We start from the raw sequence: 26,817 nt of genomic DNA, 5'->3' as shown, positions 1-26,817 counted from the left end.
TGGCTTGGAGGTGGTGAGTTCTGCAGCTGGCTTGGAGGTCATGGGTTTTGTAGCAAGCTTGAGAGTCATGGGGCCTGCAACAGGCTTGACTTTGCTAAAACCGTTGGACTCCGTAGTTTTCTCTGGCCCCCTCCCCAACCTGACCAGCGATGACATGTTTGGCTGTATGTCGTCGTTTAACCACTGGGTGTCCAGGTGGTGTTCTGACAACGATGTGGGCTACATAGATAACTGGAGTTCTTTCTGGGGAAAACCTGGTCCGATACGGAGAGATGACATCCATCCCACTTTGGACGGAGCCGCTCTTCTTTCTAGAAATATGGCTGATTTTGTTTATCCCCCAAATTATTGACAACCCAGGGTCCAGTCCAGAAGCAGAGTTGTAGTCCTCCAAACCTCTCTGCTGCTTCTCCTCTGTTACCCACCCACACCCACATTGAAACAGTGTCAACTCGCCCACGGCTCAAATTAAATAAACAAAAAATCAGCTCTAAAAATATAAACAATAAAAATCTGATTAAAATAAACACAGTTACTTTACCAGAGCAAAATCCTAAAATCATTAAATGTGGATTATTGAACATCAGATCTCTTTCCTCTAAATCCCTGTTAGTTAATGAACTGATAACTGATCATCACATTGATTTATTGTGTCTGACAGAAACTTGGCCACAACAGGAGGATTTTGTTAGTATAAATGAATCCACTCCTGTTAATTATTTACATTTTCATGTTCCTAGAACAACTGGCCGAGGTGGAGGAGTAGCTTCTATTTTTCAGTCAGGATTATTGATTAAAACTTTACCTATTCACACAATGAACATAATCAATGTATTGCCACCTTGAAATTATCACAAAACTCTTTACATAAAACTGAACAGAATCATAACAGCAGTAGTAATATCAAGTAAATATTTGTAGAGTTAACGGTATTAAAAACCACTTTAAAAATTTGCCTATTCACACAATGTACATAATAAATGTTAAAATAAATGTTTGAATTAGGGATGCACGATCCACATTTTTTAACTTAGATCCGATCCCGATATGTAGATCTGAATATCGGCCGATACCGATCCCGTTCCGATATCATCATCATTGATTTTATATAAGGCTGTAATAATCTCCTCTCAAGTACAATTTGTACAAATATATGCATGCATGTCCAAAAAGGCAACTTGAGGTAAGTTTTATTAATGTTGGATAAGTTTTAAAGTTAGAATTAAATCCTGCTAACACAAAATGTGTTTTTTTTTATTAATTCCTGCTTTAAAGTGGATATTAAAGTGATTAATTTAACTGATTGTTTGTTTAAAGTTATTTTATTTTTTTTATTAAATAAGGGGGAGATATAAGAATTATTTTCTTCTTTCTGCACTTTTCATTCAATGTTTTGTTTTTGATGAATTTGTTTTATTTTGTTTCTTTTAAATGAATGAATCAATAAAATAAAATAAAAATGTAAATGGCTTTAAACAACTGCTAAATTCATGGCATAAATCAACACACATGTTTTTTAGTATTTTACATTGCTTTATAATGTAGCTGTTTTTGTTTCTTTTTTTATATAATTTTCTTCTAATTTTCAAATCATGTTTTTTTATGATTGTCTACTATTGTACTGATTAGGGGTTGAACGACTACATAATTTTTAAACTCGACATTAACATAATAAAACTCGAGTAGAACTCGAGTACTTGATGACATCATAGGATCTAAAGATACAAAAATAAATAAATAAATAAAACTGTAAAAAATGTCATTATTTTCAACAAAAAAAGACCAACAAAACATTGGGAGAGTATATTATGCTCCTACCATTTATCATACTGCAAATAAGTCACAGGAAAAACTAAACTATTAGTTTTTATTATTATTATTAAGCTGCAAACGTGAAGAAATGTACAGCACGTCAAAAACGAAACTAAAACAGTGGTGGTCCCACCCCGCACCACCGCCAGCTGTGGTGCGCATTAAGTTTAGTTTTAAAGATTAATATGTTTATAGATTTTTTAAATAGGTTTAGAGATTAATATTTTTTGCTTTTTGTTTGTGAAACAATGTCAGAAGGAAGCTGGTTCGGTGGATTGGACCCGGTGTTACACCATACTCTGTGACCTGCAACAGTGCAACACCGCCCCCTACGGTCACAAAATATGGTGTATCACCGGTTCGCAACGAGCTCCAGTCAGGAAGTTGTTTCATTTTCTGTTTCCTTACGGTAGATGAACTAGAAGATTCATCTTTAGTGAAATGTTTCCAGACTATTGATGCATTTCCACCTGTTTGTCAAGACTGGGCCTGCTCTGCTCCATCCGTCAGCTTGGAGGAATCCATTTTGTAACTTGCGCCGGTGCGGATCACATGACACGTGACGCAATGACGTGACGCAATGACGTAACTGCGGCGTAATGACGTCACCGCGAATACTCGACGTGAAATTAAAAACCTCGATAGGTGTCCTAGGAATCGATGTGTAGATTACTCGAGTAGTCTGTTAAAGCCCTAGTACTGATAAATATCTCCTGGAGGGTAAAATATATCTTGGCTTCAAGTATCAAGCTGTGAAATCCTTTGTTTTCTACAACTGATAGTGGTTGGTCATTAATTATGATCAAGTTTAGCAACTTCTCAGTAAACATTCGAGCTCCGGGGCTTCAGCAGTGTCTTCTTCTTGTTCATTCTGAAGCAGGAAGTCTGATTTCGTTCAGCTGCTCTCAGTCTGTCCCTCCTCAGAGACGGGCAGACTGAACGGAGCAGATAGGACGCAGCTGGCCGGGGTCAGGCTGCCTGCTACATGTTCAGCGAGAGTAGCGCCCCGCTGAAGTCACGGAGCTCGAATGTCCAACGTAAAACTAACTTTACCGCGGTTTAATGTGGCGCTATGGCTCTGCAGACATTGCACGTTGCTGTCTTGCATTGTGGTGTTTAGTGTAAAATACTTCCACACAGCGGACATGTTTAGATGAAAAGTTTGTTAGCTGTTAGCCACAGTGCTGCTAACTCAGTCCTCACGTTGTAGCTGCTGCAAACTATGAACTGGATTTCCTGAATGTGAGGCGGGTCTTATTACTCTGGGCTCATGAGACACGCCGCCGTTCAGGAAATCCATTCCATAGTTTGAAGCCAACATGCATCATGGATCGGAAATCTCTGCAGGTTGGATCGGAAAAATTTGATACATAAATTATGCTGGTATCGGAGGCTGGTATCGGAGGCTGGTATCGGAGGCCAATACTGGATCGGATCGGCCCCATCCCTAGTTTGAATATGAGCTTCTTCCTCCAAACCCTTGGACCTTGATTTCCTAATGAAAGGCACACTACTTTCATTGGAAAAGAGGACTGAGGAACCCAACACTTGTAGGATGCGTCTGAATGTGGTGGTTTTTGAAGCTGTGAATCACGCCTCATCCCACTCTTTTTGGATCTCTGACAGATTATGGAATCTTTTCTGTTTGATAGTCGGCTGAAACCCATGGTCATCTCTGTTGCTGGTGCATCTTCTCCTGCCACATTTTGCCCTTCCACTAGACTTTCCATTGATATGCTTGGACACAGCACTCTGTGAACAGCCAGCCTCCTTAGCTATGAACTTTTATGGCTTACCCATCCTATGGAGGGTCTCAATGATGGTCTTCTGGCAAGTTGTTATGTCTGCAGTCTTCCACTTATTGAACCGAACTGAGACAATTGAACCAAACTGAAGCAATTTAATGACACCTGGGGAAACCTGGGCAGGTGCTTTGAGATAGATGAGAGTAGATGATTAGTGTCACACTCAGTTTAAAACATTCATGCCCTGCAAAATTTGGGCTGATTTCTCCACAGTATTCTGATTTTTTTAAATCCTGTTTTCGTGGGTTTCATGAGCTGGAAGCCCAAATTATGTAAAAGCAAATAAATAAATACTTGAAATCATTTAAATTGTGGGTCCTGAATCTATCATCTATTAAAGATTATCTTTTTGAATGGAATTATGAAAGTTAAAAAACTTTTCCATGATATTCTAATTTTTTGAAAGGGTCTGTATATACAGTATATATAGGTATTTTAAACCCTTCCCATACGCTTGCAATATGCTAAACAATGTTTCTAAACTCTAAATGCTTTAAAAGAGCACAGCATGTCATGAACTCAGCTCTCTGCCCGCTGCACTCTGCATTCTCGGCCATGTCCACTTTTCCACTGTAGAACGGAGATACACAGAGGAGGACGGAGGAGGGAGGAGGAACTGCAGGAGGAAGTTTCTCTTGCGGTGTGGGCTGCACACAGGTGCAGCAGGGCTATATAATTTTAAATAATTCATTTTAAATAAAAATTCCATGCTGACCGTGTGGCTCATCCATCAATCAGCTAATTGTGTGTAATGTTCAATCCTATTTTGAAAAACCGTGGTAGAGTGAGTCCACGAAAAACAAACCGCAAAGTAGCAAGGGACTACTGTATTCTACTACAGAGGCTTGAATATGCATCCATCCATCCATCATCTTCCGCTTGTTCCACAATCGGGTCACAGGGGTGTTGATATTTTCTGGGTTGTTAATATAAAAGTTTGATATGTTTACTCAATTTACAGTTTACTTTATAATGATAATTAAAATGTTTGCCTGCAGTTTTAGCTCTGAGTCTCAGAAAGGATCAGTACTTTGTGGAAATGGAAACATTGATACCAGTTTATTTTGTTCATCAAGTTTATCATCACACTTATTAGTCATTTACTTTATATCACACTCTGTTAAAGCTTATCAGCTGAATCCCTTCAGCATCAGTGTGTGAAGCTTTGTAACTTCCGTTTCTCAAACCCAGCTCCGGAACCAGTCACGGACCACAAACGTACTGTCTGTTTTTTTCTTTGATAAGATTGCAAATGAGGTAATGGCTGTTGTGTCAAAGCAAGATCTGTTACGTGTGAAGATGTATAAATGAAGCTGCATTGCTCATGTTTTTTAGAGAACACACAAGAATTCTTGGACTGCGTTTCCATTCCATGTGTTCTCTCCTTCTGCAGAAGAGAAATAAACCTTGTTACGTGTTTTTTAAACAAAGTTCTCAGTCTGCTAAATTTTATTGAACAACAAAGTTTGATAAAACTCCACAGGGGCAGCAGCTTGAGCAGGGAGGCCCAGACATTTATTTCCACAGCCACCTCTTCCAGCTCTTCTGGGAGGATTACAAGGTGTTCCCAAGCCAACCGAGAGACATAGTCTCTCCAGCATGTTCTGCGTCTTCCCCGGGGTCTCCCAATCAGACATGCCTGAAACACCTCCTTAGGGAGGCACCCAGGGAGCATCCTTGCCAGATGCCTGGACCACCTCAACTGGCTCCTCTAGATGTGGAGGAGCAGCAGTCACTCCTGAGTCTCTTTCAGATAACTCAACTTCTCACCCTATCTCTTAAGGAGAGTCCTTCTACCCTGCAGAGGAAACTCATTTCAACCGCCTGTATCCGCAATCTCATTCTTTCGGTCACTACCCAGAGCTCGTGACCATAGGTGAGGGAAAGAACGTAGACCGACTGGTAAAAACAGAATTTTGCCTTACAGCTCAGCTCCCTCTTCACCGCAACGGAACGGTACAGAGTCAGCAATACTGCTGTTGCTGCACCAATCCGTCTGCCAATTTCACGCCCTATTCTTCCCTCACTCGTGAACAACACCCCGAGATACTTGAACTCCTCCACTTGAGGCAGAAACTCACCCTTGACCCGAAGAGAGCAATCCACCCTTTTCCATTTGAGGACCATGGCCTCAGATTTGGATGTGTTGATTATTATCCCAGCTGCTTCACACTTGGCTGCGAACCGCTCCAATTAGAGCTGAAGATCATAGCACGATGACGAGAACAGGACCACATCATCTGCAAAGAGCAGAGTTGGAATCCTGAGGCCACCGAACCGGAAACTTTCTGCCAACTGGCTGCACCGAGAAATTCTGTCCATAAATGATATAAACAGAACCGGTGACAACAAGCAGCCCTGGCAGAGTCCAACTCCCACCGTTAAGGGGTCCGACTTACTACTGGAAATGCGAACCTAACTCTCACACCGCTTGTATAGGGACCAAACAGCCCGTAACAATGGGCCCCCAATCCCATACTCACGGAGCATCTCCCACAGTGTACCCCAAGGAACACGATCAAATGCCTTCTCCAAGTCTACAAACCACATGTAGAATGGATGGGCAAACTCCCATGACCCCTCGAGGACCCTATTGAGGGTAAAGAGCTGATCCAGTGTTCCATAGCCAAGACCAAATCCACATTGTTCCTCTTGGATCTGAAGTTCAACCAACGATCGGACTCACTTCTCTAGTACCCCTGAATAGACCTTACCAGGAAGGCCAAGGCGAGCGATGCCCCTATAATTGGAGCACACCCTCCGGTACCTTTTTTTGAAGAGGGGAACCACCACCCCAGTCTGCCAATCTAGTGGCACTGCCCCCAATGTCCACGCGATGTTGCAAAGGCGTGTCAACCAAGACAGCCACACAACATCCAGAGCCTTAAGGAAATTACCCAGCTCCACCCAAGATGGCGCCATGTACGGTCGCCCTGGCATTCTAGTGCGCTCTGTTTTTTCTGTTTTTGTGCTTTAATCATGTGTCTGCATGCTCCTACACTCGCGAGGAGCTACTAAACATCAGAATTACAACCCATGAGGACATTACTCCAGTTTTTTTAGTGCCTGCTGCACAACTTGTGCACTTTTTGGCCAAAAGAGTGAGACTTCGCAGGAGGGGCAGAAGAGCCGGAGCGCTCGTGCGTCTCCGGAGGCGCGGTACACGCACGCCTTTACCTGGGATATTTCTCTCCAACATCCGGTCCCTCTACAATAAAATGGACAAGATAGCGCTGCTGATGAGAAGGAACAGCGATTTTTCCTCCTCCTGTGTGCTGTGCTTCACGGAGACATGGCTCAAGGAGCAGACCCCGGACTCCGCGCTCCATATGGAGGGTTTCCAGCTCCTCCGCGCTGACAGACAGCGGGAACTTTCCGGAGGAAAGAAAAAAGGCGGAGGAGTCTGTTTCTTTATCAACAACGCCTGGTGCTCCGACGTGACAGTGATCTCCCAGCACTGCTCTCCTTCTCTGGAATATATCTTCATAAACTGCAAACCGTTCTACTCTCCACGTGAGTTCACTTCATTCATTCTGGCCGCTGTTTACATCCCACCGTGCGCGGACGTGCACGAGGCTGAGCGCGCGCTCGCGGACCAGATTACGAGTGTTGAGCGAACTTTTCCGGACTCCCTTGTTATCATCCTTGGAGATTTTAACAAAGCAAACCTCAGGCATGAACTACCTAAATATAAACAGTTTATTAAATGCCCGACAAGAGAAGGAAACACGCTGGATCACTGTTACACCACAGTGAGCGGTGCTTATCGTGCTGTGCCTCGTGCTGCCCTGGGTCTCTCAGATCATGAGATGATTCACCTCATACCTGCATACAGACAGAGACTGAAGCTCTCAAAACCTGTGGTGAGGACATCCAAAAAGTGGACCAGTGAAGCTGTGGAGGAGCTACGCACGTGTTTGGACACCACAGACTGGGACTTGTTCAGGGCTTCTACAGACAGTCTAGACGAATACACAAACACTGTGACGTCATATATGCATTTCTGTGAGGACAGCATCATCCCATCACGCTCCAGAGTCATTTTCAATAATGATAAACCCTGGTTCACATCCAAACTAAGACAGCTTCGTCAGCAGAAGGAGGCTGCTTTCAGAGAGGGGGACAGAGACAACTACAGACGAGCGAAGTATGGATTTAGCAGGGAGGTGTCGAAGGCTAAATCCAGGTACAATGCACGGCTGCAACAACAGTTCTCTGCAAACGACTCTGCCTCTGTCTGGAGGGGGCTGAAAGAGATAACTAATTACAAGCCCAGAGCACCTCATTCTACAGACAATCTCAAACTGGCAAACGATCTGAACGACTTCTATTCACGCTTTGAAGTCATGGACTCACATTCCTCCATCCTCCACACCACCCCCAGACCAACTGGTTTAACCACTTGGGACTGCCCCCGACAACCCCCTGCTATCTCTGTACAAGAGGATGAAGTAAGGAGGCTTTTTAAAAGGCTGAATACACATAAGGCTGCAGGCCCAGACCTTGTGTCACCCTCCACGCTGAGACATTGTGCTGGAGAGTTGGCTCCAGTCTTCACAGGGATCTTCAACTCTTCACTGGAGTCATGCCATGTCCCAGCCTGTTTCAAGTCCTCCATCATCGTCCCTGTCCCCAAGAAGCCACGTGTCACAGGACCAAATGACTACAGACCTGTAGCTCTCACGTCTGTAGTCATGAAAACCTTTGAACGCTTGGTTTCATCTCACCTCAAGTCCATCACCAACCCCCTCCTGGACCCCCTGCAGTTTGCCTACAGGGCAAACAGGTCTGTAGATGACGCAATAAACCTGGCTCTTCACTTCATCCTGCAGCACCTGGACTCCCCAGGAACCTACGCCAGGATCCTGTTCGTGGACTTCAGCTCCGCATTTAACACCATCCTCCCTGCTCTGCTCCAAGACAAGCTCTCCCTGCTCCATGTACCTGACTCCACCTGCAGATGGATCACAGACTTCCTGACAGACCGGAGTTAGTGCGTGCGGCTGGGGAGAGCTGTCTCGGACACTCGGACTATAAGCACAGGATCTCCACAGGGCTGTGTGCTTTCCCCCCTGCTTTTCTCCCTGTACACCAACTGCTGCACCTCCAGCCATGACTCTGTGAAACTTATTAAGTTTGCAGATGACACCACCCTCATCGGGCTCATCTCGGACAGTGATGAGTCTGCATACAGGAGGGAGGTGGACCGGCTGGTGACCTGGTGCAGCAGCAACAACCTGGAACTCAATGCCCAGAAGACAGTGGAGATGATTGTGGACTTCTGGAAAGCCACAGCCCCTCTGCCCCCCCTCACCTGTAAGGATACCCCCATCACCACTGCAAATTCTTATCGGTTCCTCGGCACCACCATCACCCAGGACCTCAAGTGGGAGCCAACCATCAGCTCCCTCATCAAGAAGGCCCAGCAGAGACTGTACTTCCTGCGACAGCTGAAGAAGGCCAAGCTGCCGGCCAAGCTGATGGTGCAGTTCTGCACGGCCATCATCGAGTCCATCCTCAGCTCCTCCATCACGGTGTGGTACGCCGAGGCCACTGCCAGGGACAGACTCAGACTGCAGCGCGTTGTGCGCTCAGCTGAGAAGGTGATCGGCTGCAGCCTTCCATCCCTCCACGACCTGTACGTCTCCAGGACTGTGAGGCGAGCAGGTCGGATCACAGCTGACCCTGCTCACCCTGCACACGGACTGTTTGAACCACTCCCCTCAGGCAGGAGTCTTCGGTCCATTCGGACCTGAACCTCCCGCCATAAGAACAGTTTCTTCCCCTCTGCTGTTGGACTCCTGAACACTCATAATGCTACCTCATAATGTCTGCTTTGGTCACATTACATCTGTATTATAACTGAATACTCCATCTGTACTGTTTTCGAAGCTTTTTTATTGTTTTCTATTGTATGGGTGTACATATGGTTATGTTATGGTTTTAATTTTACTTTATTTGTGGGTGTACACAGGCTTATGTCTTGTGTAATGTTCTCATTTTTACTTAATTTTTACTTTATTTTTACTTTATTTTACTTTACTACTATTCGCACCTTATGTCGAAGCAAATTCCTAGTTTGTGAACCTCGTTCATTGACATGGCGATAATAAACTGATTCTGATTCTGATTCTGAAATTAGGGTGAATCTCATCCACTCTCGGAGCCCAGCCGCCTCGGAGCTTTTTAACTACCTTGGCGATCTCATCCACAGTTATTGACGGATCAACCCCAAAGTCCCCTGACTCAGCTTCTTCCATGGAAGATGTGCTGGTGGGATTGAGAATGTTTGAAAAGTATTCCTTCCACCTCCCAACAACATCACTGGTTAAGGTCAAAAGCATCCCACCTTCACTGAACACAGTGTTAGTAAAGTACTTCTTTCCTCTCCTCAGCTGCCTGATGGTTTGCCAGAATCTCCTCGGAGCTGATTGAGAGTCTTTGTCCAAGCTCTCACCGAACTCCTCCCACATCTGAGCTTTTGCCTCAGTAACAGCCATGGCTGCGAACCGTTTTGCCCTCCGGTACTCCTCAGCTCCCTCTGGAGTCCCACTGACCAACAAGGTTCAATAGGACTCATTCTTCAGCTTGACAGCCTCCCTAACCCGGGGTGTCCACCACCGAGTTTGAGGATGGCCATCGCGGGAAGCACCGACAACCTTGTGGCCACAGCTCAAGGCAGCCACCTCAACAAGCGAGGTGCAGAACATGGCCCACTAACTCGATGTCTCCTACCTCAGCTGGGATGCGGTTAAAGCTTTCCCAGAGGTGTGAGTTGAAGATCTCCGACGATTTCTTCTGACAGGCATTCCCAGCAAACCCTCACTACACGTTTGGGTCTACCGGGCCTGTCCAGCATCTTCCCCTGCCATCTGATCCAACTTACTACAAGGTGGTGATCAGGTGACAGCTCAACTCCTCTCTTCACCTGAGTGTCCAAAACAAACAGCTGCAAATCCAATCACACAACTACAAAGTCAATCATCGATCTACAACCTATGGCATCCTGGTGCCAAGTGCACTTATGGACACCCTTATGTTTGAATTTGCTATTCATGATGGACAAACTATGACTAGCACAGAAGTCCAACAACATAACACCACTCAGGTTGAGATCAGAGAGGCTGTTCCTCCCATTCATGCCCCTCCAGGTCACACTGTCATTACCACGTGGGCAGAATAAAGAAGTACCCAGCTGGTGCACCTTCCAGCACTCATGTCAAGGACTCCAAGAAGGCTGGATCCTCTAAACTGCAGTTAGACGCGTATGTACAAACAACAGTCAGAGCCCGTTCTCTCACCCAAAGGCAAAGTTAAGCCACCCTCTCATCTACCGGGCAAAACCCCAACACACAGGTACCAAGTCGAGGGGCTACAAGTAGATCCACACTAGCTCAATGCCTCTGACCATGGGCAACTCCAGAGTGGAATAATGTCCAGCCCCTCTCAAGGAGATCGGTTCCAGAGCCCATGTTGTATGTCAAGGTGAGCCCAACTATATCTAGTCAGTACCTCTCAACCTTGTGTACAAGTTCAGGCTCCTTCCCCGCCAGAGAGGTTACATTCCATGTCCCAAGAGCCAGCTTTGGTAAGCCAGAGTCTGAGCGCCAAGGTCCCTGCCTTCGGCCACTGCCCGTGGCATCATGCATCTGACTTTTATGTCCCTTCCTGCAGGTGGTGGGTCCACAGGAAGGCAACCCCATACTGCTCCTTCGTGCTGAGCCCAACCTGGCCCCATGGGTAGAGACCCGGTCACCAGGCACTCGCCAACGAGCCCCTCCCCCAAATCTGGCTCCAAGGTGGGGCCCTGGTAACACACTTCTGGGCAAGGGACACCGAGTTCCTTGTTTTGTCCTGTCCATAAAAATATTTGTCTGGCCTGTCACCTACGACAAATCTACCTTGGGAGACCCTGCACGGGGCAATTATAATTGCCCCTGACAGCATAGCTCATAGGATCATTCAGGCGCACAAATTCCTCCACCACGCTAAGGTGGCGTTTCAAGGAGGAGAGGCTTCAATATGATACTGGAATTACAGGAACAGCTCTAAAATGGCTTAAATCATATGTATCTGATAGATTTTGTTTTTCTCTCTCTCTCTCTGTGCTCTGGTGAAGACAGACATGTCCTCTTCTACTCCGTCCCCCTGCTTCCCTGCTTTGCTTTCATCTTGTGAACCCTTAAAGAGCCTTTTTTCTTGCACACCTTCCTAATTCGAAGGATTTGATCAGCTGGTCTCTCAATAAAATTGATCAACTTCTCCTGACAGGAGTCAGGGCAAGGAGGATCCTCTTACCTCGACGGAAACAAATTGGATTCATGATTACAACTAGATCCTGCTGTTTGGGTTGGTGAAATCTGGATTGGCTACAAATTTGTGTGGAATGTGTTGAAGCTTAGCAGCACTCAGACTGAATTCTGTGGAGCTGCATCAGAGAATTGGAGCAGGCTGTTACCAGGACTGTGAACTTTCTGGCAGCACCCATGAATGGTTGGGAATAATCTTGGAGAAAGCTGTAAGCTCAATTTTCGGCATAAGGAATCAATTCAGCTGTTTGGAGTCACCATCAGAGAAATATACCAGCAATACTTTAAAAGGCATAAACAGCAATTTACGAGTTCTGCCTGACCCAAACTGTGGCTTTGACGGTGGATTTTATTTCAATTCCTCCTGGCATATTTAGGGAAAACAAAGACGCTTTGTCTGTCTCCTCACCCCTCCCTTCCCCAAGGCTGTGGACGTGTGACGGAACCTCATCCAAGCTGATGATAACACCTGGACACAACTGGACAATGGCTGAGGGGGGGATCTGGACTATGCTACAACCTTCCCTTAAAATTAAATGTCTTCACTGGCCTATATGTATATGTATCATGCCTATTTATGTGCTATGCTGTAGTAGGTTTTTTGATGCCTCAAATCGTGCCCTGTCTAGGACATAGTGTAAGAGATCTTTTTTATACCGTCTCCCCTCATGTTTTTTTCCCTTTTCTCATCTAAGCAAAAATATTATTCTGAAGAAGAATAGAAGGGCCGTGCTAATTAGCAGCAGCTTCATGCACCCTGCCCATCTTTCGGGCGACTGTGCGTACATGTTCTCTTTGTATCCTGGTGCACTGATAATAAAGTTTATTCTGATCTGATTTCAATTTGTAAATGTAAATAAGGAATACTCTTCATACACCAAAGTTAGTCATGGAGTTCCTCATGGTTCAGTGCTTGGACCAATACACTGTACTTTATATATGCTTCCATTAAGTAAAGTTATTAAACAGCATGGGATACATTTTTATTGTTATGCTGATGATACACAGTTATATTTGTCCATGAAACCCCAATGAATCCAGTCAGTTACTTAGATTACAAGCATGTCTTAAAGACAAAAACGTTAAGTTTAAATAAGAAAATAATTTATTTAAACAACAAAACAAAAAGCTGGTGAAGCAGCAAAAGCTTACAAATGAAGTACGGACAGGAACAGGGCAGAATGGGTCATCAGATTAACAGATGGGACAGAACGGCTCATCGGGCAAAACAGGAACAGGCAGAACAGAGGAGGACCGGGTCGTCTGTGGTTGACAGATCATGTCAGTGCCACCTCATCAAGGGACGGCTTATGACGTCCCCAAAGACAAAAACACAAGAAAACATAATGGGTATGAGGACGGGGGAAACTCAGTTATGGAGGACACCAAGGAAGGATAGAGAAAACAAAAACCCGATAGGGCATAGCATGGGAGAAACACAAACAAAATATTTTTATGAATGGCCCTGGACAACGTTCAAAGAGGGCAAGAGTTCAGGTGGACGGTCCAGAGCAAGACCAGAGCACAGGTGAATGGCCAGGAGATCGTCCAGACCGAGTTCAGGCAGACGACCTGGGAACCGTCCAGAGCAGGGCCAGAGTTCGGGTGGATGGTTCAGAGACCATCCCAAGTGAGTCCAGAGTGCAGGTGGGTGGTTCGGAGACCGTCCCAAGTGGGTCCAGAGTTCAGGTGAAGAAGCCACAGTGGAGGCTGTGGAGGCTGTGGCGGCAGACAAAGAGACCCCAGAGAAGACAGAGGTGAACGGTGTGACGGCAGAAGTCAAACCAGTGATGATGGTGGTGGTGGCAGATGTCAGACCAGTGATGATGGTAGTGGTGGCAGGATTTGGACCAGAGATAATAGTGGTGGTGACAGGAGTTGGACCAGAGATAATGATTGTGGTGACTGCGGTGGAATTTGGGGATGACCCAGTGGTGGAGACTGCCGTGGATGGTGAAAGGTATGCAGCTGGTGGGTCAGGAGAAGTGTCTGCAGCCAATGAGTCAGAGGAGGGCTCTGCAGCAGACAAGCCAGAGGAGGGCTCTGCATCCGATGAGTCAGAAGAGGGGTCTGCAGCTGACAAGCCAGAGGAGGGGTCTGCAGCCAACGAGTCAGAAGAGGAATCTGCAGCCAACAAGTCAGAAAAAGGGTCTGTAGCCAACGAGTCATAAGAGGGGTCTGCAGCTGACGAGTCAGAGGAGGGGTCTGCAGCCAATGAGTCAGAAGAGTAATCTGTAGCCAACAAGTCAGAAGAGGGGTCCAGTGTTTCCCCTACCATTATACAAGCGTGGCGCCCCACCCCGTCAACAGACCTGAGCGCCCCGTCTACCAAACCCCACCCCCCACTTCCACCCCCACCCACCTGTCGGCACTGACGTAATGCTAAACTAGCGGCTCGCAATGCAGGTGTGCTAGCTAAAAAGCTAAAGGCAGCCTCTTCCTTCATGTTGAACCCTCACGCTGAACTCACCCCCGCCACTCAAACTGTCGGTACAAACAGTGCACGGCTCAGATGCGCATCTGTCTTTCCCCATGCCGACCCCCCTGCCAAAAAAAAAAGACTGTCAGTTCAGACAGCGCGTGGCTGAGATGTGTCTCTGTCTCTCTCCTCTCACACATCCTGCTCTAAAACTGTTGGTTTAAACAGCGCGCTGTGCAGCTTAGGACGAGTCTCCATCCGTCACCCCACCACCACCAACAACAAAAATCACGGTCCAGATGATCTACAGCCAACGAGTCTGAAGAGAGGTCTGCAGCTGACAAGTCCGAAGAAGGGTCTGAAGCTGAAGGGGCAGACATAAGGACCAAAAGTGCTAGAGCAGATGTAGGGACCAGACGAGCTGGAGCAAACGTAGGGACCAATAGAACTGGAGAAGATGAGGGGACCATAGGGCTAGAGCAGACAAGTGGACCAGTAGAGAAGGAGCAAACGTAGGGACCAAAAGAGCTGGAGCAGACATAGGGACCAGTAGAGCTGGAGAAGATGAGGGGACCATAGGGCTGGAGCAGACAAGTGGACCATTAGAGCTGGAGCAGACGTGGGGGCCAGTAGAGCTGCTGCAGGCAAGGGGCCTAGTAGAACTGCCATAGGCGAGGGGACCAGAAGATCTGCAACAGGTGAGGGGACCAGAAGACCTGTAGCAGGCAAGGGGACCAGAAACTCTGCAGCAGGTGAAAGCAATGTGGCAGTAGGGGAAACAGCCATTACAAGATCTCCAGGGGCGCAGCCACTTCAGAGTCTGCAGGGACTGTAGTCACTTCATGGTCTGCAGGGAGTGTATAGCCACCTCAGGGTCTGCAGGGGGCATAGCCACTTTAGGATTTGCAGTAGAGCTGTCATTTCTAACCCGAACCCTAAGCCTGGCCCCACCCAACCGAATTCGGGGCGGGGTGGGCCATGATAATGTGCTGGATGGGCGAGCTGGGTCTGTGTCTGGCTTTTAATTGGGTCAGGATTAGCCGCAATCCAATTATATGATAGCATGGCCTGCCATACATCCACCAGCCGCACACGGCCATTTCATCGTGAGCTGACCAGCCTTGAAAGAGGTAAAAAGTTCAGTTGAGCTTCAGATGGGACTATACTGCCAGGAAGCAATCTGTAATGGATGTTCATTCAGCTGCTGCACTCGGCGGACGTGCGCGGCTGAAGACCCAAACAGGTGAGATCATAAAGCAGACGTGTCAGAGCAGGGTCTGTGTCTGAATAAATTAGAATGCAAGCAGGAACAGGGTTTAAATGCTCTTTTACAGCAATGAAAAGACAAACACCCCCTCAGTTCCAATCTTCTGCATCTTTTATTCAGCTGTGCGTCCCCGACAACAGGTGTATCCCAAAGCAGATGTGTGTAAGAGCTGTCCGCGTGTCTGAGTAATTCAGAAGAATGCAGGCAGAAACACTGTTTAAATGCTCTTTTATGGCCATGAAAGGACAAACACTACCTCAGTTCCGATCTTCTGCACCTTATTCAGCCGCGCGTCCCCGACCATTAATAACTAATTAAAAATGTAATTTTTTTTCTGAGTTCGGACCTGTAATTACTGTTAATTTGTCAGGTCGGGTGGGATTTGAAAATGATGACTGCAGGCTGGGGCTGGGTCGGATTGGATTTTTGGGGCCCAAATGCAACACTAGTCTGCAGGGGCCACTTCGTGTTCTGCAGATGGGGGTGTAGCAATGAGGATCCCTGAAGACGTGAGGACCTTGGGAGACTTGAGGACCTCTGGGGACATGAGGACCTCTGGAGACACAACCAACTTAGGCAGAGCGAGGGCTTGGGGTTCGGTGGACCCAACCTGAATGTGTTGTTGACCTCTTTTTCTGCTGCAGCGAGGAGGAGGACAAGATGGTGCCCTATTGTCCTTGACACGCACTGAGCAACATGGCGTCATAGCATCCCCCATAATACCCACTGAGCAACATAGAGGTGAGTCGGAAGGCAGGATCATTTTAATAGACTCTGGAAAGTGCCTGGGATGATTGGGGGGCAGAACAGCAGACAGCAGGAGAAGAAAGCATAAAACCTGTCTCTCGGTCCAGGCTTTATCAAAACGTTCATGCATCCCTGGTTCATCGCCCTCTACCTCTAACCGGGTAAACAGGTTCACAAAGTCCTCAATGGCTACCACCGTTTCCCACGGGTCACTTGAGGTGGCCATAGTGTCAATATAATTATCTCCCAAGCTTTTATCAGCATGTGACGATTCCGACACGTGGAGACCGCACGCTGGACCGTGTTTACACGAACGTAAAAGATGCATACAAAGCCGAACCCCGCCACCACCTAGGACTGTCAGACCACATCTCAATCTTCCTGGCTCCTGCTTACATGCCCCCGCTGAGACGCTCCAGACCGGTACAAAAGAAAGTTAAATGTTGGAGCCAGGACAGTGGCCCCATACTGAGAGATTGTTTTGATCGAACAGACTGGCAGGTTTTCAGAGAAGCTGCTGAAAATGGAGGTTCGCTTGATCTTGACCAATACACATCCTCAGTACTGGGTTACATTAGTACATGTACTGACACAGTCTCCACTATCAGAAATGTTAAAAGCTACCCAAACAGAAAACCTTGGCTGAATGCAGAGGTGCGTACCCTGCTGGAAGCCAGGAACACTGCCTTCAGGTCTGGAAACTCAGAGGAACTGAGTAGGACAAGAAAAGAGCTGGTTGCTGGTATTAAGAGGGCCAAGGTCACATATGCAAAGAGGATCGAGGGTCAATTCATCTCACAAGACCCTCGGAGCATGTGGAGGGGCATTAAGTGCTTAACAGATTATAAAGGAAGGAGTGAACAATGCCCCAAAGACCCATCTCTGCCTGATGCCCTCAACAAGTTCTATGCACGCTTTGAAGACCCGAACAGACCACCCAGCACCAGACTCACCTCGCCACCGGATGAAGAGCATCTCAGCGTGACCTCAGCAGAAGTAAGGAGTACCTTCAGGAGGATTAATCCGCACAAAGCAACTGGCCCAGACAACATCCCCGGAAAAGTGTTGAAGGAATGTGCTGATCAGCTCTGTGAGGTGCTGGCAGACATCTTTAACACCTCACTTACCCTGGAGACAGTTCCCACCTGCCTGAAGACTGCCACCATCATCCCAGTCCCAAAAAGCTCTACAGTGACTGGTCTGAATGACTATCGGCCAGTGGCCCTCACCCCGATAGTCGCTAAATGCTTCGAAAAACTGGTCATGACTCACATCAAAACAACCATCAACGTCAACGAGGACCCTCATCAGTATGCATACCGTGAGAACCGATCAACAGAGGATGCAATCTCCTCTGTGGTCCACACTGCGCTCAACCACCTGGAGCAGAAAAACTCTTACCTCCGTATGTTCTTTGTGGACTTCACATCCGCCTTCAACTCCATGATCCCCCAAACCCTGATGGACAAACTATCCACACTAGGACTAAGCCCCTCCATCTGCAACTGGGTACTAGACTTCTTAACAAACAGACCACAGTTAGTGAGGATCCACAACCTCTCCTCCTCCACCATAACCCTCAGCACTGGCTCTCCTCAGGGATGTGTGTTGAGCCCCCTTCTGTTTACTCTGCTCACATATGATTGTGCAGCTACTCATCCAGGCTGTCACATTGTAAAGTTTGCAGATGATACAGCAGTGGTGGGATGCATCACAAACAATGATGAGTCCAGCTACAGGCAAGAGGTGGAACACCTGGAGAGCTGGTGCAGAGAGAATAACCTTCACATCAATGTGAAGAAGACAAAGGAGATGATTGTGGACTTCAGAAGGAACAAAAACACCTACACCCCCCTGAACATAAGAGGATCTGCGGTGGAAGTGGTCTCCAGCTACAAGTACTTGGGTGTACACATGAATGACAACCTCAGCTGGAGCAACAACACCACCAGCCTGATCAAGAAAGCTCATCAGAGACTCTACTTCCTCAGACGGCTGAGGCGAGCTGGTCTGGGAAGCTCAGTCCTCACCTCCTTCTACAGGTGTGCAGTGGAGAGCATCCTGTGCTCCAGCATCAACGTGTGGCATGGAGGCTGCACAGCTGCAGAAAGAAAAGCTTTGCAGAGAGTGGTGAAGGCTGCACAGAAATCTGTTGGAGTCAGTCTCCCCACCATCACAGACATCTACACCTCCAGATGCAGGAAGAGGGCCACCTGCATCATGAAGGACCCCACCCACCCAGCACACACACTTTTTGCCCCACTCCCCTCAGGAAGGAGGTTAAGGAGCATTAAGTGTAGAACCACTAGACTGAGGAACAGCTTCTACCCTGAGGCTGTTAGACTCATGAATCTCTAACTAGAATAATCACTGTGAAAAACCATATCATGTTGCTGCTGATCTGTTTCATGTTGCTGCTGATCTGTTTCAATGTTGATGTGTTCATGCGTGCACATCTGCTCACAGACTCATGTTCATGTTTGTGCTGATGTTCAATGTTTTATGTTATGAGTGCTTAGTGTATATTTAGTTGATGTTTTTCTTAGTTCATATCTTAGATGTTATTACTGTTTTTCTTAGACATTTTATTGTTGGATGTAACTGGGACCCCGTGTACATAATTTCGCTCCACCACATGTACCACATGAGGTGCGAATGACAATAAAGAAACTCTGACTCTGACTCTGATAATTATGTGTTACCCTGCGGATTTGGTATAATCTGCTGGGTCTGGGTCTGGTCCGCTCATTCTAACACGATCCTCAGTTTTTAAACCCATTGGCAGGCAGACGAGGAGAGCAGGAGTTTAAATATAAATAATTTATTTAAAGAACAAAACAAAAAGCTGGCGAGGCATCAAAAACTTACAAACGAAGTGTGGACAGGAACAGGGCAGAGCGGGTCATCAGATTAACAGATGGGACAGAACGGATCATTGAGCAAAACAGGAACAGGCAGAACAGAGGAGGACCGGTCGTCTGTGGTTGACAGATCATGTCAATTGGCTCCCTGTCAAATTCAGAATTTAATTCAAAATCTTACTTCTACATTACCCTCAACAACCTAGCTTCATCTTATATTAGAAATCTTATTGTTCCCTATGTTCCTAACAGAGCACTTCCCTCTCAGACTGCAGGTTTACTTGCGGTTTCTAGAGTTTCCAAATGCAGAATGGGGGGAAGATTTTTCAGTTATCAGGCTCCTCTCTTGTGGAACCAACTTCCAGTTTCTGTCCGTAAGGCTGGTACATTGTCCAGTTTTAAGACTGGGCTTAAGACTTTCCTTTTTGATAAATCCTATAGTTGGGGTTGACTTGTTACTTTACCATAGGCTTAGACTACTAAAGGACAAATTGACCTCATTTCCTTAAATTAATTGTTAAAATTGAATAGTTTTCATTTGATACTATTTCTATCTTAACATGTGATTCTTGACCTGCCATTGTGTATCTGTTCCTCCTTCCTGTTCTTCTCAAACCCAGCCGGTCGAAGCAGATGGCCACTTGTCCTGAGCCTGGTTCTACAGGATGACATTTTTTCGGGAGTACCGCGGGTCACGTGATTCCGGCAGGATTCCGGCGGGACCGGAGTCAACCTTATTATAACTCACGTGACCGGGACGTGACCGGACTCAAAGCTAACGGGAGCAGACAGGAGCGGAAACCGACCAATAACCAAAAATGAAAATGAAACAAAACAACAACAAAAAAAACAGCACAGCTATTTTGTAGTTTTCTTTCAGTAAGCCTTTACTTTAACACAAGTCAAAAGAACTACATTGCCCAGAAGTCAACTGTTCCAGCCGTAGCTTTTCACCGAGCAGCGAAGTCTCCACTCCAGCAAAGAAACCGAGTAGCTGAAAATAGTTTGCAACGCAAGGTAAGAAGTAACTGTCTGTCTATTAAATTCAGAACAGGCAGGAAAGTGTCAAATAACCCTGAACGTCATGAGAGTTGTGTTGGTGCTGTGCTGATTTAAACTTTAGTCTCAGCTGCAGTGAGGAACTGCTTTGTTTACCATCAGTAAATAAACTCAAACAGCACATTTTTCTCCATCTTGTCCCTTTTAATTTAAAAATGATGCTCGTTATGTGGGTTTTTAGGTTAAAATCTTCATTATCTGTTGCTATTTGTAATAAAAAAATAAACGAACTCTTCCTGGTTAAAGTGCACGCATTCTCCGGTAAAAATATTCTTGTTTTTATATTGTGATGTCCTGCTGGATACTGAAATTGAAGAAAACGTGAATAACCATCACTTTATTGTATAAATAGTTACTGTCTGCTGTAACCATGCCAGTACAACAACAAACTCATTAGTGCACGCATTCTCCGGTAAAAATATCCCAGTTTTTACATGAAAGACTGGCTGCATATATATTATAATACCTGTTTTAGTTTTAGATTTAAGGTATGATGTATGTTATGTTATGTTAAATTTTGGGCCAAGAGTTGATTTTTCTCAGTTCATTTCTTCACACCAGGGGCGATTCTAGAAGCTCTTTTTAGGGGCCGTAGCCCCCCCAGTGTTGACACTGGCTCTTGGCTTGAACCACACAGTGTATTAGCATTAGAATTATTGTAGGGGGGACATATTGGTGTGAGGTCTGTGGGTCCTCCCCCATAACTTTTTGAATAAAGCAGCTGCTATTTCCTGCATTCTGGTGTATTTTAACAGGTTTTAAAACATCTATGTTTACCTACATAAGTAAATACTTTATTCAATAACTGTTTCATAAAGCATGGCACAAGAAGTAGCACTAAGCTTTTTGTTTGTCTTTAATTTAATTTAATTTTTCTACCTAACACAGGAAGCTGTTAGCTCTGGAAGCAAGCTGTTAAACAGCTTTGGACACAAAGACCCTTGTCACACACTTCAACAGAGCAGGTAAGATACATAACATCTTGTAATCTCTGTCTGGTGAGGCTCATTAAATAATTATAAAATATGAAAAGTGAAATAAATAAAGAAAAATTGAGCTTCTGTAATTTATATTTGCAAATGTCACATTTTCTAGACTTAGTGTCAATTGTAAATCTCTTGTTTTTGATAAAATATTTTTGACAAAAGAAAGGCCAACAGATTGTAATTTGTAGTCACTGTGACACTATTTTGACTCGTGCACGTCTTCTGTCACTTTTAGGTTCCACAAGGCTCTGGACTGGTCCAGCTGTGGAGAGATGAGGTGGAACACCAGACCTGCAATGGTCCAGTCTGTAAATGATGCTCTGAAGTCTGGGAAGATGCACGACATCATGCTTCACCCAAACGAGCTCGTTACCTCGACCACATACACTGAACTTCTGGAGGACGTCGTCCAGTGTATAATAACGCCTTTAAACATTTTTATTTGTTGAGTTCTCTGCTTGGTACATTATTTTTCTTTTTTTGTTTGTCTGTTTAAACAATTTAAAACATGACAGTGATGTCACTGTTTAAAGGAAACAACTGCTCAATAAATTAGTAAAATTCAACTTGTTCTGTTTGGGTTCTTTCATCTAAGGTAGACATGGTGTGACCCATGGACTGGTTTAGATTTTTTGTTTTTACTGTAACTGACCTTCAAAAGAGCCAGAAACAGACTCAGCAGCTGATCCTCTGTAAAAACATTATATGGACTACAGGCCATGGATTATTGTTTTGTGACATTTAGTGAAGGTTTTTGTTTGGATTAAGACAATAAATGTCTCTATTTCACCACAGATGAACTGTTCCTGTTGCCATATCTTTTGAAATAAAACTGCACAAAACAAAGTAATTTAAACAGGAATGGGTAGAAGATCAAATCAAATTCAATTCATTTCCTAAAAATTAAATGAAAAACACGAGCAGGACAGGAGTGGGAGTCTTGTTACCAGGATTGGGACAGGACAGGATTATTATTTTTTTACTCTGAACCAGGATTGGGACAGGACAGGATATTTTCTGTGGGACCAGGACAGGACAGGAGTGAACATCCACTCCCGTGTCATCCTCTACCTGGTTCTTCTGAAGGTTTCTTCCTCATTTTCCTCATTTTATGTTACAAACCGGATTCCAAAAAAGTTGGGACACTAAACAAATTGTGAATAAAAACTGAATGCAATGATGTGGAGATGGCAAATGTCAATATTTTATTCGTAATATAACATAGATGACAGATCAAAAGTTTAATCTGAGTAAATGTAACATTTTAAAGGAAAAATATGTTGATTCAAAATTTCACAGTGTCAACAAATCCCAAAAAAGTTGGGACAAGTAGCAATAAGTGGCTGGAAAAAGGAAAATGAGCATATAACGAACAGCTGGAAGATCAATTAACACTAATTAGGTCAATTGACAACATGATTGGGTATAAAAAGAGCTTCTCAGAGTGTTGGTGTCTCTCAGAAGCCAAGATGGTAAGAGGATCACCAATTATAATAGTAATACTTTATTTATAAAGCCCTTTAAAACAACCACAGCTGCCACAAAGTGCTGTACATATAAAATCAAGAACATTTAAACATAAAAACAGTTGTTAAAACATTAAGATCACATTCTCTCAGTTTAAACTTTTGATCTGTGATTTGTGTTCTATTCTGAATAAAATATTAGATGTTGGCACCTCCACATCATTGCATTCAGTTTTTATTCACAATTTGTTTAGTGTCCCAACTTTTTTGGAATCCGGTTTGTATTAGTGCTTAGCATATATTTAGTTGATGTTTTTCTTAGTTCATATTTTAGAGGTTATTACTGTTTTTCTTTTACATTTTATTGTTGGATGTAACTGGGACCCTGTGGACATAATTTTGCTCCACCACATGTACCACATGAGGTGCAAATGACAATAAAGAAACTCTGACTCTGACTCATGAGGGAGTTTTTCCTTTCCATTGTCGCCTTCATGCTTGCTCAAGATGAGTCTGCAATTAAGTTAAACTCAAAGCAGTCTGCTCCTCAGATAAATGTTATTAACTTACTTTTTATGTATATGAATGTTTCTGTTCAGTGCCTTGAGATTACTTCAATTGTGACTTGGCGCTATATAAATAAACTGAAATGAATGGAATTGATCTGACTGTGATCCTACTGTGAGTAATTATTGACTGACTTCGGGTCTAGTTTAGATCGTCATTAGTTAGACCCAATATATTACCTTTTATGGCATCTAGTTGACGGTGAAACAGTTGGCAAAGCTGCCACCTCTCAGCAAGAAGGTTGTTGGGTCAATTCCCAGCCGGGCGGCCATTCTGGGTGGAGTTTGCATGTTCACTCCTTGCATTGGTAGGTTTTCTCCCACAAACCAACAACATGCATGTTAGGCTGACGGGCAACTCTAAATTGTCCCTAGGTGTGAGTGAGAGAGTGAATGGTTGGTTGTCTCGTTTGTCCCTGTGATGGACTGGAGACCTGTCCAGGGTGTCCCCCGCCTCTCGCACAGTGATTGCTGGACATGGGCAACAGTGACCCCCACAACCCGAAAAGGAAGAAGCGGGTTAGAAGATGATGTATGGATGGATGGATGGACATCTAGCTGTTTTATATGATTGTTGTATACATTGACATTAACTATGAGTTAAAAAGATATTAAAAATAATTTGTGACACAGATCCTGTTGGTCTTGCTGTTAATTAAACTGTTGTTTTGTCAGCTGTGAGCAGTTGCTCATTTTGGAAGCCATCTTATCTTCTCCATGTTGTCACAAATGTAATAAGAGTGAGATGGGCCATGTGCACTCTAGAGTTATTATATAACTCTATGATGGAAATAAGTGTTCTGAATTTACAATTCTTTGTACATATAGCTTTATAGCAACATCTGGCTGAAAAAACAACTTTTCGCAGTTTGTTTCAGTTTGTTTGGGACTTCTCAAATCGATGAAGCCCCAATGGAGGGCGTAACATCTCAACAAAAAATAGAAACTGTCCAGAATACCTGATTGAACATTGTTGAACTTTTCACAGTAGTAAAAGCATAGAACTTTGAAGTGGAACTGAGCGGCTTTGGCTGAGTGTTTAGAGCAGTCGTCCTCCAATGCAAGAGTTGGGGGTTCGAATCCACCAGCAGTCACATGTTGAAGTGTCTCTGGGCAAGACAATGAACCCCTCGGTGCCGCCGATGTGTGTTCCATCGGTGTATGAATGTGATAAAGCTCTGATTAGTCTCTTTAGAATGATTTGTTCAATTAGCTTTGTAGAGATCTAGTATAGAGCTGTATGAATGGGGCAGTGAGGCACAGATTGTTGTAAAGAGCTTTGAGTATCTTGAAATAAGATAGAAAGGTGCTATATAAGTACAGTCCATTTACTTTCCTGTAATACCCTCCAGTTTGTCCTGGGTTATCCCAAGGTTTTCCCAGGTCTAGAGAGGATTTATAATCTCTTCAGCAACTGCCCAGAGGTCTCCTCAGAGTGGGATGTGCATGGAAAATCTCTAGAGGAAGGCAATCAGGATGCATTCTAATTAGATGCTCGAACCACCTCAGCTGATTTCTTGCAACGCAGAAGAGCAGCAACTGTACTCCGAGCTTCCCCCAGATGATGGAGCTTCTCACCTTATATTTAAGGCCAAGTCTGGCCATTCAACAAAGAAAGGGTGGCTTGACCTTAGACATGGGTGAAGAGCTCTGTCATCTGGGAGGAGCTCAAAGTAGAGCCCTGGTTCTTTCCTGAAAGGAGTCAGCTCATGCCTCCTGGGCACCTCCTTCTGGTGAACGTGGTAAATAATGTTCCACTTCAAAAACTCTGGCTGAACCAGAACTCATTGAAGAGATTATGTATCCTCACTGGCCTAAACATGCCTTGAGACCCCCCAGGAGGTTCTGGAGAGTGTTGCTGGGAGAGGGAGGAATGGGTTTCCTCCTGGTTCTGTTGCCTTCATGACCCAACTACAGATAAGTGTAAGAAAATGAATGGGTGAGTGGATTTCTTTCATAACTAACATTACTGGTTTGTATGTTTCTATGTTCAGAAGTGGACACATTTGATCCATCCTCTCAGTGGCAGTTCTGTTTGTGTTTATGTGTTTCAGGAGTGCATATTTGAGCAGCTTGAAGCCAAGCAGCACATCTTTCAGGACATAGAGCGTCTTGTGGGTGAAGACGTCATTCTGAGCAGCTCTACGTCCGGCCTGGTGCCAAGCAGTATTTTCTCTAAAGTTCAGAACAGAAGTCGCTGCATTGTTTCTCATCCGGTTAGTCTGAACACTGCACTGCTGTCACCAGTGTGAGATGAATTACAACTTATAAAATAAAATAAGAGGAGGGAGGTAGATAAATTATGACTTAAGTATAGGACCAATGCTTGTATCCACTTACAAAAACTCAAGATTAAATAAATATACATTCACCTTCCATGATTTGTAACAAAAGAACAGTTCAAACAATTACTACTTTAAATATTTCCATTTAGTTGTTCCATGTCTACCTCCACCTAAAACTGACTTCTTTTGTTTGTTCATTTTCCAAATCAGTAATGTCTTTATTTTATCATCTACCAATGGAGCAACATTTAATCAGTTGCAATGAATTTCTCCGGTTTGGCCACCCCCTGGCTCCACCGTTGCACCTGATGGGGAATAACTGCCCCCTCCACTTGCCAGGATCTGTCACTCTGTGCTGCTGCAGACAAGCAAAAAATAAAATAAAATAAAATGAAACCTTCCTCTCTTCTTCTCCACAGTGTAACTCCGACCCACTTGACTATACGGCACCATCATTCATTAATGCATTCCCTGTTCAATTCCAGTCCAGAAAAACATTCATGTTGACAGTTACAAACGTTCACTATTTTAATCCCTCAATGATGGGGGACATTGTTGTATCGCTTGTTAAGGATGATTAGCTGTGATGGAGCAGAGGTCACAAAGGTGCAGGACTTCAAGGACTTGGGGTCCACTGTCCAAGAGAATGTGGAGTGTGGTAAAGAGGTGAAAAAGAGAGTCCAGGCAGGATGGAGTGGATGGAGAAAAGTTTCAGGAGTGATTTGTGACAAAAAGGTGTCAGCAAAGGTCAAAGGAAAAGTTTACAAGACAGTGGTGAGACCAGCTCTGTTGTCTGGTCTGGAGACAGAGACATGGACAAAAAGACAGGAGACAGAACTGGAAGTAGCAGAAATGAAGATGTTGAGGTTCTCCTTAGGAGAGACAAGGATGGAGAAGATCAGGAATGAGATCATCAGAGGTACAGCACAGGTTGAACAACTGGGAGATAAAGTTAGAGGACACTGGCCCCGTCATATTTATGTGATCTCATTAACATTTACACTCCAGTAAGAGCACTCCGGTCTACTAACCAGTTCCTCTTAGATGTCCCCAGATCCAAACTGAAATCCAGAGGTAATCGGGCTTTTGCGGTTGCTGCTCCAAAACTGTGTAACAGTTTATCTGAGAATTTAAAGACCGCTCAGACTGTTGAGACTTTTAAATCTTTGCTCAAGACTGTATTATGAAATTCTTTATCAAAAGGGTTCGTGAACGATCGGCACAAGATATTCAGA

At 44.8% G+C, this 26,817-nt stretch overlaps 1 protein-coding gene across 1 annotated transcript in view; it reads left to right on the top strand.

Annotated features, from left to right (window-relative positions):
• Positions 1–26,817, top strand: part of cryl1 (crystallin, lambda 1) — a 143,717-nt gene that overhangs the window by 16,417 nt on the left and 100,483 nt on the right. The window contains exon 4 of the mRNA XM_037686664.1: positions 25,352–25,513. Within this exon, the coding sequence (XP_037542592.1) occupies positions 25,352–25,513 (162 nt within the window). The remainder of the gene's footprint in view (positions 1–25,351; positions 25,514–26,817) is intronic.

The sequence above is a fragment of the Nematolebias whitei genome, chromosome 13, assembly GCF_014905685.2.
Source record: "Nematolebias whitei isolate Nwh7 chromosome 13, NemWhi1, whole genome shotgun sequence".
In the NCBI taxonomy this organism is placed as follows: Eukaryota; Metazoa; Chordata; class Actinopteri; order Cyprinodontiformes; family Rivulidae; genus Nematolebias; species Nematolebias whitei.
Note: the sequence above shows the minus strand (reverse complement) of the source record. Positions and strands in the feature narration are given on the sequence as shown.